At 47.6% G+C, this 12557-nt stretch overlaps 1 protein-coding gene across 6 annotated transcripts in view; it reads left to right on the top strand.

Annotated features, from left to right (window-relative positions):
- The window catches only part of CEP78 (centrosomal protein 78), a 41124-nt gene extending 28786 nt beyond the window's left edge, over positions 1-12338 (top strand). For 2 of the 6 annotated variants that reach the window (XM_030809630.1, XM_003267444.4), the window contains exons 13-17: positions 555-721; positions 6039-6210; positions 6519-6566; positions 7106-7367; positions 11500-12338. In XM_030809630.1, coding sequence (XP_030665490.1) covers positions 555-721; positions 6039-6210; positions 6519-6566; positions 7106-7367; positions 11500-11510 — 660 coding nt within the window. In that variant the 3' untranslated portion in view covers positions 11511-12338. Of the gene's footprint in view, positions 1-554; positions 722-6038; positions 6211-6518; positions 6567-7105; positions 7732-11499 lie in introns of those variants that run through there. The other 4 variants (XM_030809633.1, XM_030809631.1, XM_030809637.1 and 1 more) reach the window with 3 other exon arrangements.
- Positions 12339-12557: the final 219 nt, after the last annotated feature.

Genomic DNA, 12557 nt, shown 5'->3' with positions numbered 1-12557 from the left:
TAACCTGTTAGAAATGTGATCTTTTTGAGGCCGGGCGCGGTGGCTCATGCTTGTAATCCCAGCACTTTGGGAGGCTGAGGCGGGCGGATCACGAGGTCAGGAGATCGAGACCACGGTGAAACCCCGTTTCTACTAAAAATACAAAAAAAATTAGCCGGGTGTGGTGGCGGGCGCCTGTAGTCCCAGCTACTCGGAGAGGCTGAGGCAAGAGAATGGCGTGAACCCGGGAGGCGGAGCTTGCAGTGAGCTGAGATAGCGCCACTGCCCTCCAGCCTGGGTGACAGAGCAAGACTCTGTCTCAAAAAAAAAAAAAAAGAAATGTGATCTTTTTGAAAGATCATTAATGAAATACTATTTATATTATTTATGTAGGAGGTTTTGTCAGTTATCTCCAGGTTTTGATTGTTATGTAATATGGTCTGTCTTTACTGGTGGAGAGTTAGATTAACTGCAAATTAATTACATTTTTAAAATGTTTTATTTTAGTTTCATAAAAACTATTTTGGTGATAATGAGAGAAAATCATGTCACACATTTTCAATCTTCTTTTATAGCTGGAACATGAAAATGCCCAGTTAAGAAATATAAATTTCTCTTTGTCTGAAGCCCTTCATGCACAGTCATTGACAAATATGATCCTGGATGATGAAGGTGTTTTGGGCAGCATTGAGAATTCTTTTCAGAAGTTTCATGCTTTCTTGGATCTCCTTAAAGATGCTGGGTTAGTTACTTTCTCCCTATGACATTCGTCCCTCCATGACTTTAATGGTGTTTTGCTGAGGAACTTGAGCAATTTTTATAGCTTCCTGAAGTCATATTTACTGTGTAATTATAAGTAATACACTTGATTTTTTAAATGTGGAATTAATTTTAAAAGAAATGCAAAATGACAAACCTGCCTTGGTTGAGGGCCCAATATGAAAGAGTAAACTTATCTGGCTTGGTGGTTTGCACCTGTAATCCCAGCTACTTGGGAGGCTGAGGCAGGAGGATCACTTGAGCCCAGGAATTCAAGGTTAGCCTGAGCAACATAGCAAGAGCCCATCTCTTAAAAAAAAAAAAAAAAAAAAAAGAGTAACTTGTAGATAGAGTAATTGGTAGCTGTAATTCTTGTTAAAGACTAAATTGAAGGTAGTTTTAATTGAAAGTATTCAGGAATGTATAGGAATTTTTCTTTTGTTCATTTTTCTTGTTACATAAGTTTGAATTAAAATTAACTTTGTCTGAGATATTAAAATTGTTATTAATCTGCAGGGTAGATAGAGATGTGGATCAGTGGTCCTCAACCAAGAATGATTTTGCTGAAAGAAGATACTGAAAGAAAGAGTTGGAGATAGATAATTGATAGAGCTATGTTTTGTAGGTGAACGGTTTGGTGAGGAAAGGAACAAACATATTCTTGAGGACTGGAGGAAAGGTGGTATAGAAGTGTGGGGATGAAGATGAGAGGCAGTAGGTGTGTGGTAGAAATTGCAGCTTCTACTGAGACAGTATGTAAAATAGGGAATAAGTAAGGAAATGAAGTCAAAAGGTATCTAATACATTGTTGGGGGAAGAGACAGTGCTTAAAGGATTGGATGATCTGATATGGTTTGTCTCAGAGGATAAATGTGGGAAGGTCTGAGAAATTGGGAGGGATGGGGGTGTGGTCTGGAGTAGGATAATGGGTTTTAAGATTTTAGAAGTATTTCATGATTGTAGGTTCGGGGAAATGTAAGCTGTTCTTTTTTTTTTTTTTTTTTTTTAACTTTTTTTTTTCTTTTTTTTTTTCTCATTTTTTTTTAATTTTTTTTTGCACACAAAAACAATAAACATTTTCTAAAAATACATACAAACAAAAAGATGCGTATCAAACATATTAGGAAGGTTACACATGGGAAGTTGGGGAATAGAAATGGGGGGTGGGAGTTAAAATAAGGTAGAGAGGGACTTTATGTGGATCAGTGATAATAACTCAATCCTCTATTTGACAAAGAAGAGGGAGAAGGAAGAGGAAGAAAAAGAAAGTGGGATAAAGGATCAGAAAGGGAGGAAAATAGAAAAAATTAGAGTATGACTCCAGGGTAGACCTGTTTTGTTGTCACTGAGTTGGTTGGTTGGTTTGTCTGTTGTATTTTTCATGTTTCGCCAAGTTGGCCAGACTGGTCTCGAACTCCTAGCCCGAAGTGATCAACCCGCCTCGCCCCCCAGAGTGCCGGGACCACAGGTGTGAGCCACCACGTCCAGCCCCCACATTGCTTCTGGCCTCCATGGTAGACCTCCCAGACGGAGCGGCCGGGCAGAGGCGCTCCTCACTTCCCAGACGGGGCGGCCAGGCAGAGACGCTCCTCACTTCTTCCCAGACGATAGGTGGCCGGGCAGAGGCACCCCTCACTTCCCAGACAATGGGTGGCCGGGCAGAGGCACTCCTCACTTCCCAGACGATGGGTGGCCGGGCAGAGGTGCTCCTCACTTACCAGACGGGGCGGCCGGGCAGAGGTGCTCCTCATTTCCCAGACGGGGTGGCCGGGCAGAGGCGCTCCTCACTTCCCAGACGGGGCGGCCGGGCAGAGGCGCTCCTCACTTCTTCCCGGATGGGGCGGCCGGGCAGAGGCGCTCCTCACTTCCCAGACGGGGCGGCCGGGCAGAGGCGCTCCTCACTTCTTCCCGGACGGGGCGGCCGGGCAGAGGCGCTCCTCACTTCCCAGACGGGGCGGCCGGGCAGAGGCGCTCCTCACTTCTTCCCGGACGGGGCGGCCGGGCAGAGGCGCTCCTCACTTCTTCCCGGACGGGGCGGCCGGGCAGAGGCGCTCCTCACTTCTTCCCGGACGGGGCGGCTGGGCAGAGGCGCTCCTCACTTCTTCCCGGACGGGGCGGCCGGGCAGAGGCGCTCCTCACTTCCCAGACGGGGCGGCCGGGCAGAGGCGCTCCTCACTTCTTCCCGGACGGGGCGGCCGGGCAGAGGCGCTCCTCACCTCCCAGACGATAGGTGGCTGGGCGGAGGCGCTCCTCATTTCACAGATGGGGCGGCCGGGCAGAGGCGCTCCTCACTTCCCAGACGGTGGGTGGCCGGGCAGAGGCGCTCCTCACTTCCCAGATGGTGGGTGGCCGGGCAGAGGCGCTTCTCACTTCCCTGACGGGGCGGCCGGGCAGAGGCGCTCCTCACTTCCCAGACGATGGGTGGCCGGGCAGAGGCGCTCCTCACTTCCCAGACGATGGGTGGCCGGGCAGAGGCTCTCCTCACTTCCCAGACGGGGAGGCCGGGCAGAGGCGCTCCTCACTTCCCAGACGGGGTGGCCGAGCAGAGGCGCTCCTCACTTCCCAGACGGTGGGTGGCCGGGCAGAGGCGCTCCTCACTTCCCAGACGGTGCGTGGCCGGGCAGAGGCGCTCCTCACTTCCCAGACGGTGGGTGGCCGGGCAGAGGCGCTCCTCACTTCCCAGACGGTGGGTGGCCGGGCAGAGGCGCTCCTCACTTCCCAGACGGTGGGTGGCCGGGCAGAGGCGCTCCTCACTTCCCAGACGGGGCGGCCGGGCAGAGGCGCTCCTCACCTCCCAGACGATGGGTGGCTGGGCAGAGGTTCTCCTCACCTCCCAGACGGGGCAGCCGGGCAGAGGCGCTCCTCACTTCTTCCCGGACGGGGCGGCCGGGCAGAGGCGCTCCTCACTTCCCAGACGGGGCGGCCAGGCAGAGGCGCTCCTCACTTCTTCCCGGACGGGGCGGCCGGGCAGAGGCTCTCCTCACTTCCCAGACGGGGCGGCCGGGCAGAGGCGCTCCTCACTTCTTCCCGGACGGGGCGGCCGGGCAGAGGCGCTCCTCACTTCTTCCCGGACGGGGCGGCCGGGCAGAGGCGCTCCTCACTTCTTCCCGGACGGGGCGGCCGCGCAGAGGCGCTCCTCACTTCTTCCCGGACGGGGCGGCCAGGCAGAGGCGCTCCTCACTTCTTCCCGGACGGGGCGGCCGGGCAGAGGCTCTCCTCACTTCCCAGACGGGGCGGCCGGGCAGAGGCGCTCCTCACTTCTTCCCGGACGGGGCGGCCGGGCAGAGGCGCTCCTCACTTCTTCCCGGACGGGGCGGCCGGGCAGAGGCGCTCCTCACTTCTTCCCGGACGGGGCGGCTGGGCAGAGGCGCTCCTCACTTCTTCCCGGACGGGGCGGCCGCGCAGAGGCGCTCCTCACTTCTTCCCGGACGGGGCAGCTGGGCAGAGGCGCTCCTCACTTCCCCCCGGACGGGGCGGCCGGGCAGAGGCGCTCCTCACTTCTTCCCGGACGGGGCGGCTGGGCAGAGGCGCTCCTCACCTCCCAGACGATAGGTGGCCGGGCAGAGGCGCTCCTCATTTCACAGATGGGGCAGCCGGGCAGAGGCGCTCCTCACTTCCCAGACGGTGGGTGGCCGGGCAGAGGCGCTCCTCACTTCCCAGACGGTGGGTGGCTGGGCAGAGGCGCTTCTCACTTCCCTGACGGGGCGGCCGGGCGGAGGCGCTCCTCACTTCCCAGACGGTGGGTGGCCGGGCAGAGGCGCTCCTCACTTCCCAGACGGTGGGTGGCCGGGCAGAGGCGCTCCTCACTTCCCAGACGGTGGGTGGCCGGGCAGAGGCGCTCCTCACTTCCCAGACGGTGGGTGGCCGGGCAGAGGCGCTCCTCACTTCCCAGACGGTGGGTGGCCGGGCAGAGGCGCTCCTCACTTCCCAGACGGTGGGTGGCCGGGCAGAGGCGCTCCTCACTTCCCAGACGGTGGGTGGCCGGGCAGAGGCGCTCCTCACTTCCCAGACGGTGGGTGGCCGGGCAGAGGCGCTCCTCACTTCCCAGACGGTGGGTGGCCGGGCAGAGGCGCTCCTCACTTCCCAGACGGTGGGTGGCCGGGCAGAGGTGCTCCTCACTTCCCAGACGGGGCGGCCGGGCAGAGGCGCTCCTCACCTCCCAGACGATGGGTGGCTGGGCAGAGGTTCTCCTCACCTCCCAGACGGGGCAGCCGGGCAGAGGCGCTCCTCACTTCTTCCCGGACGGGGCGGCCGGGCAGAGGCGCTCCTCACTTCTTCCCGGACGGGGCGGCCGGGCAGAGGCGCTCCTCACTTCCTCCCGGACGGGGCGCCCGGGCAGAGGCGCTCCTCACTTCCTCCCGGACGGGGCGCCCGGGCAGAGGCGCTCCTCACTTCCTCCCGGACGGGGCGGCCGGGCAGAGGCGCTCCTCACTTCCTCCCGGACGGGGCGGCCGGGCAGAGGCGCTCCTCACTTCTTCCCGGATGGGGCGGCGGGGCAGAGGTGCTCCTCACTTCCCAGACGGGGCGGCCAGGCAGAGGCGCTCCTCACTTCTTCCCGGACGGGGCGGCCGGGCAGAGGCGCTCCTCACTTCTTCCCGGACGGGGCGGCCGGGCAGAGGCGCTCCTCACTTCTTCCCGGATGGGGCGGCCGGGCAGAGGCGCTCCTCACTTCTTCCCGGACGGGGCGGCCGGGCAGAGGCGCTCCCCATCTCCCAGACGGGGCAGTGGCCGGGCAGGGGCTCGGGAGGCTGAGGCGGGCAGAGCACTCGGCGTCAGGAGCTGGTGAGCAGCGTGGCCAACATGGCGACCGCGCGCCTGCAGCCAAAGGAGAAAAAGCAGGCAGCGGTGGCGTGCGGCGGCAGTCCCAGGCAGTCCACGGCGTGGGCAGCAGCGAGCTGAGTAGATTGCAGCCTGGGCCACAGAGGGAAAGAAAGAAAGAAAGAAAGAAAGAGAGAAAGAAAGAAAGGAAGAGAGGGAGGGAGGGAGGGAGGGAAGGAAGGAAGGAAGCCAGGCTAATTTTTTAAAAAAAAATTTGTAGGCCAGGCGCAGTGGCTCAGGCCTGTAATCCCAGCACTTTGGGAGGCCGAGGCGGGCGGATCACGAGGTCAGGAGATCGAGACCATCCTGGCTAACACGGTGAAACCCCGTCTCTACTAAAAATAGAAAAAATTAGCTGGGCATGGTGGCGGGTGCCTGTAGTCCCAGCTACTCGGGAGGCTGAGGCAGGAGAATGGCTTGTAAGCTGTTCTTATGTGCTTCTAGTAATCCTTGCCTTTTCCTCCTTTTCTTCTCTTGACCAGGCTTGGGCAGCTTGCCACAATGGCTGGGATAGATCAGTCAGATTTTCGATTACTAGGTCATCCCCAGATGACTTCTACTGTTAGTAATCCACCTAAAGAAGAAAAGAAGGCACTTGAAGATGAAAAACCAGAACCAAAGCAGAATGCCCTAGGGCAAATGCAAAATATCCAGGTAAGTGAATAGAACAGAACTTAGTGATTCTACAAGTGATTAGCAAAAAAGAGAATTACTAAGTCAGAGAGAAAAGAATAATGATCTGTTCACATGCTCGGACCAGAAGCATCTTTGGGGTCCTTTCCAAGACTGAGATTAGTAAGTTTGTGCCCATTTCATTATATTGTATTGTTGTAAATAAAAAATAAGAAAGTTCTTTTGAAAACTTATGATTTAAAGTAGACTATCCTCAGTGAAGAAAGTAAAGATTAGAGAAATGATTTTAAATTTTAAATTTTATAAATGTCTATTCATATTTCATCTAGGTTTCTATTTGTATGCAGTCAGCTTACAATGAAGGAACACTCATGAAGGTACAAGTACTGATATAGATAATTTTTCAGAATAAGTAATTCATATATAACAAACAGGCAGTATATTATAGGCATCATCTAGTTATGGGAATGGGAGGGGCAAACCTGTCTGCCACAGGAGTCCCCTGCTGCTTTTCCTCTGGCCTTACTTGGAGCCCCCATCTCCCATCTCAGCCAGTCTCAGACTGGTCTTGGCAACTGACGACTTGAAAACTCAGTCTACTTACAAATTGGATACTGCTTACATGTGCATAGAGGATAGGAAAGAAATTAATTTTCTTATAGAGTAAGGTTCTATTTTTTTTAATGAGGGAGAGATAAATTAGTAATAATTACACAAAACACAGAAGTCTGAAAATGTGCTGGACCTACCCCTGGCTATAGCTAAATTAAGTTGGCAATCACTTGGCAAGATATAATTAAGGGAAAAATGACCTGAAAATCTTCTAAGATCACAGAATAACACTGACGTTTTGAACTCGACTTTTTAATGGATGGCTTTGTTCGTCACTAAATTTTTGTTTTGTTTTTCCTTCTAGTTTCAGAAAATTACAGGTGATGCTAGAATTCCTTTGCTTCTCGACTCCTTTCCTGTCCCAGTTTCTACTCCAGAGGCCTTAGGAACTTCCAGCGACAACCTAGAAGTCCCAGCCACTGAGCAGCGGCAGGAGTCTTTTGAAGGATTCATTGCTAGAATGTGTTCTCCTTCACCAGATGCGACTTCTGGAACTGGAAGTCAAAGAAAAGAAGAGGAGTTGTCCAGAAATAGCAGATCTTCTTCAGAGAAAAAGACCAAAACAGGTGAATATACCAAAAAACACTCTGGTAAGCAACACCCTGGAAAGGACCTGCATTTCTGCTCTGACTGTCCTGAAAACCAGAAAAGCAAAGGAACTAGGGAAACTAGTTCTTTGGTTAATGAACCAATTAAAAGTAGGTCTTTGAAAAAATACGTTTCTGTCAAGAAATAAAATAGAATAGTGACTGTTTCATCCAAGACAAATAAAAGTAAATCCAGTCCAATAGAACATTCTGAAAGTGATACTCTTGGATCTGATTTTGAATTTCAAGGAAGCATCCATTCTCTATCACGCCTTTCATATGACTAAATCTTTTGAAATTATGTTTTTGCCTTTAAATTTTAATAAATTTTCTTATGTTTTTATTATGGCATATGGTGTCTTAAAATATAGGATTGGAAGCCACTAAAGCAAGATTTCTCTATACTTTTTATTATAATGAAATTTTTGGTCTGTTTTTCCCTTTGATAGTTTACAACATTGATTCAGCAATTGTTTACTGAGGGGCTAGTATGTATAATATCATTCTGGGTGCTATGGCTTTCAGCAGTGAACAAAACAAAGCCTTTAATCTCAAGGAACTAACATTCTGTGGAGGGAGAAAACAGAACAACAAAGCAGAGTACGATGAATAGAAAGGGATGGGAGTGAATAAATGGAATAATTTTACCATTTGGTTAAATGTGGAAATAAGTACATATCACATGGCCAGAAGCCATTGACATATTCTAATATATAACCAGAGCAGCAAACATGTCTAGATGCTTAAGCATGTTCATGGATTATAGCAACCCTGTAATATAGGTAACTATTAATATTATTATGCCCATTTTATAGATGAGGAGTCTGAGGAGACAGATTATGTGAATTGCCCAAAGTTGCACAGCTGTAAATAGGTGGTAGGGCTGGGATCTGAACCAGAACCCATACTTTAATCAGCTATCCTGTTTCACTGTTAAGAGAGGAACCACTTAAGGAAGATTCTGAGAAAAAAGCCAATGAACACTATAAGTAGAAAAGAGTGGGGCTATCAGAAAGCACACCTGGGTTGAATTTTTTAAAGGCAGAGTTAGTAGGAGTATGGATATAAATCTTTGGAGTAAATACCCCTCCCTGGTAAAATATGCATATATAAGTCCTTTCCTACAACGAGACTATGACTTGAGAGATGAGATGAGAGAAAAGCTGAGTGTCAGATTTCTTCTGGATGGTCTTGCCTGATTGTTATCAAAAGGGCTACTACAATACTACTGAGTTCATTAATCATGGATTGACTGTTATGGGAGTGAAACAATGAACAAGATGTAATCCTGGCCTTTTAACAGTTTAGTGAAGGGGAGATACACAAGCAGATGTCATAATACCGTATATTACGCTCTATGGTGGGAATGCTGAGGGAGTTTAGTCAGTGTTTGGGGAAGAAGGAGGAGAGCAGTGGGGCCAAGAAAGGCCAACTAAAGAGACCAAAGGTCATGTTAATTTCTAAGCTAAGTCTTAAAGTAATGAGTTACAGGCTGGTGAATAAGGAGGTGAAGGGGAAGGATACTCAGGGCAGAGGGAATAGCATGAGCAGAAGTACAGAGCCGTGAGTGTGAGTATGTGTGTTTGAGGAACCACAAACACAAGTAGTTGAGAGTTACCGAAATGTCATCAGGCATTGGCAGATGTCGCTCAAGGAGGCAGCTAGGGGAACAAGATCGGGTCTTATAATCCACATTGCATGGAGCTGGTTCTTTCTCTTCAGTAAATAATGAGCTAGTAAAGAATGGAAATTATATGCTCAGGCTTGCATTTTAGATCATTAGCTTTAGGCTGATACATTAAAGAAGTATGGAGATCAGTTTTCCACACTCTTCTGAAGAGCATTTGTCTTTGATTTTTAAATGGGACTTATCCTCCCACTTCCTCTCCTACTGAAATAATTTTTAGACAAACATAAAGGAGACCCTTGCATAAACAGAATTAAGCAGGTTTCTTTTCTTTTTTTTTTCTTTGAGATGGAGTCTTGCTCTGTCGCCCAGGCTGGAGTGCAGTGGCACGATCTCAGCTCACTGCAAGCTCCGCCTCAGCCTCCCCAGTAGCTGGGACTACAGGCACCCGCCACCATGCCCCGCTAATTTTTTGTATTTTTGGTAGAGACAGGGTTTCACCGTGTCAGCCAGGATGGTCTTGATCTCCTGACCTCGTGATCCACCCGCCTTGGCCTCCCAAAGTGCTGGGATTACAGGCGTGAGCTACCATGCCCGGCTGCAGGTTTCTTTACAGTAGTACTTCTCAAGGGTGCTGGAGGCTAATGTTCATTCTGAGTCTTCAAGACAGGCATATGGTATGCAACCCTTCTCAAATATACTTGTTTATAGAATCCTTTTTTAATAGGAGTGCCTAACAACTGGTGCCACGAAATGCCAGTTTGGTAACTTATGACTTAGCAAGAAGAGAAAGGAATCTAAAATAAGGTATAGATGAAGGGAGGGAATAAGTTTTAATCTTATTTTGGCAATTAAATAAGATTTGGTTATGGGAAGTATGGAAAAAAGAGGCAGTGGATGGACTTGTGTTTCTGTGACTAAGATTGGGTGGTGGTATCATTGAGGCTGAGAATGCGGGATAAAGAACTGCTTTGGAAAGAAGAGTTTAGTTTGGAGCAGGTTGAATACATCACCTGCAGATTTCAGGAGGAAATGACTGGTAGATGATTGGATGTGCATGTGAAGACATGGAAATAAAGAATTTGAAAGTCATCAGCACATATAAGCAGTAGTTAAAATCATAAAGTTGATGAGAACACAGAATTGTGGGGACTGTCAAGGTTTAAGTGATAAGCAAAGAAAGGATTCTGAGAGAGACAAGTGATAAGAGTGTCAAGAAGGAAGAAGCAGAATACAGTGTCACACGGCAGAGAATAAGTGTCCATGGGATTTTGGCAGTTAGGTCCCAGGTGACCCTAATGAGAGCAATTCACTGAATTGGCTGATGAAAATGCCAGATTGCAGTAAATTGAGGGGCAGGAATGCCCTGAGGGGACAATGAAGACTAGGTATAGGGCTACTCTTTGAAGGAGTTTGGATGATAAGAGGAAATGGAGTTAGCTGAAGAGAAATTTTTTGGAATAAGAAGGACTTCAATGTTTGTAAGGTGAAAGGAAGGAACCAAGTAAAGAAGGAGAGGCTCATTTATGCAGCAGGATCTCAGACAAGCAGGGAGCATGAGATACTTTAACGTTCTTAAGACTAAAAGAGAGATCTGAACAGATGGGGATGTACATATTTGAATTCTTGATGAACTTGAGATGACTCCCATACATGTAGTGCAAAATGGTTAGATAAGTAACTTAGAGAATCTGGGCAAGAAATATGGATTAGAAAATAAAATCAGGGATGGGGTCACATTGTAAAATATGTAAAAGTTATTGTAGAGTTGGGGGACCCTGGGAAGTGTGGACAGAGACAAAAATGGGAAGAGTCAGAAGTTACATGAGTTTATACCTGATAACCCCAGTTTTCTTTAACCATGGATTTTTACAAGACCTACACACAATCACATAATTATAGTTTCAAAATTCTTCCATATTTTACATATATTTTATCAAACACTTAAAAGCATAACATTAAGAGTTATAAATGTGGATATTTTGCTGCTTAATATATACAATTTTAGCCCGGCAAATAATTGTTAAACTTTCAATATACCTGAAATAATACCATTTAATTTTGAAATACGGTATTTTCATTTGGTTTAGAGAAAGGTATAAGTGTGTTCCTTTACTGAGAAATTATTATGCATCTTTACTGAGTACTTACCAGCACATATACAATCTGTATGCAAACAGGACTCTTTTCAGAAAACAGTCAGATGCGATACTGTAGCAAAGAGCTTGTCATCCTGTCTTAAATTCACACATAATTACTAGTGGTCAAAAATCATCACTCTTGCTTGCCCATCCAGTTCTATATCCAATAATGAGTTCATCCAATTTCAAATAGGTATTTACAGAATCTCTAATCTCAAGACAGTAACACTTGATTTTCAGAGGATCGGCATGATAGACGATTGGTTTTTTGAAAAATTCTGATTATAAACTACATGCTGGAACATTAACATGGATGACTGAACACATTCTTTTACTCTTCTAGAATCCCATTGAAATGACTGGAGAAATATTAAAATAAAAATAATAGCAGAGTTGGAAAACCAGAAATTTGAACAGTGTGGAATTTCTGGAAGATAAGAAGCAGATGATTTAAGTACCAGTTAATTAAAGGGTGGAACAGCTAAGCCATTCCACTCAACTTTGGAGCATCTGATTCTGGAGTTTGCCACCAGGCTAAGAAAGCAGCTATCTGAAGTGGGAGCTCTGACCCAAGAAATGCTGGGATCGGAGAATAAGGGAATTATCCAAAATGGCTACGAAGAGGAACTGAAGTTAAGCTGCCCACATGATCTCTCTAACTATGATGACCCGCCACTTCCATTTATAATCACCATATAAGTGCCTGTAATCATTTGTGTTCATTAAAAGTGAACCAGAATTCCCACTTGGATGAAAAAACAGCGCTTCAAACTTTAATCTTAGGCCCTCATTTATAAATATGGACAACCAAGAATCATCAAATTTGAAGAAAACCAGTAACATAAAAGGAGGCATGAAATTAAAATTAACCTGTTCAAGAAGATAGTTACTAGGAGAAACATGAAATTTTTAAATTAATGAATCAAAATCTTCAGCAATTCCTAAAGGTACTGTGTTCATAAAGAATAGGATGCCATGAAAAAAATATTTAGAGTTTCTGGAAATTAAAAATTTGATTATAAAACTGAAACACTCAGAAGATGGACTATACAGAATGGATTCAGTTGAAGCTTAAATTTATGAAATGGAAGATATTAATTGGTCTTAGACGTTTCATCAGCAACTAAATTACTTAGAAAAAATCTTTCTCAGAGTGACTAAGCAAAATGAACAATGAATCCATTAAAGTGTGGTTTTTGTTTCTTGGGTTTTTTTTTTTTTGAGTCAAGGTCTCACTTATGTCACCCAGGCTGGGGTGTAGTGATGGGATCACAGCTTATTGTAACCATGAACCGTTGGGCTTAAATGATCTTCCCACCTCAGCCTCCCAAGTAGCTGCAATGTACCACCATGCCTAAGTTTTAAAAAATTATTGTAGAGATGGGTTCTTTCTTTCTTTTC

The sequence above is a fragment of the Nomascus leucogenys genome, chromosome 1a (genome assembly GCF_006542625.1).
Source record: "Nomascus leucogenys isolate Asia chromosome 1a, Asia_NLE_v1, whole genome shotgun sequence".
Taxonomy (NCBI): Eukaryota; Metazoa; Chordata; class Mammalia; order Primates; family Hylobatidae; genus Nomascus; species Nomascus leucogenys.
Note: the sequence above shows the minus strand (reverse complement) of the source record. Positions and strands in the feature narration are given on the sequence as shown.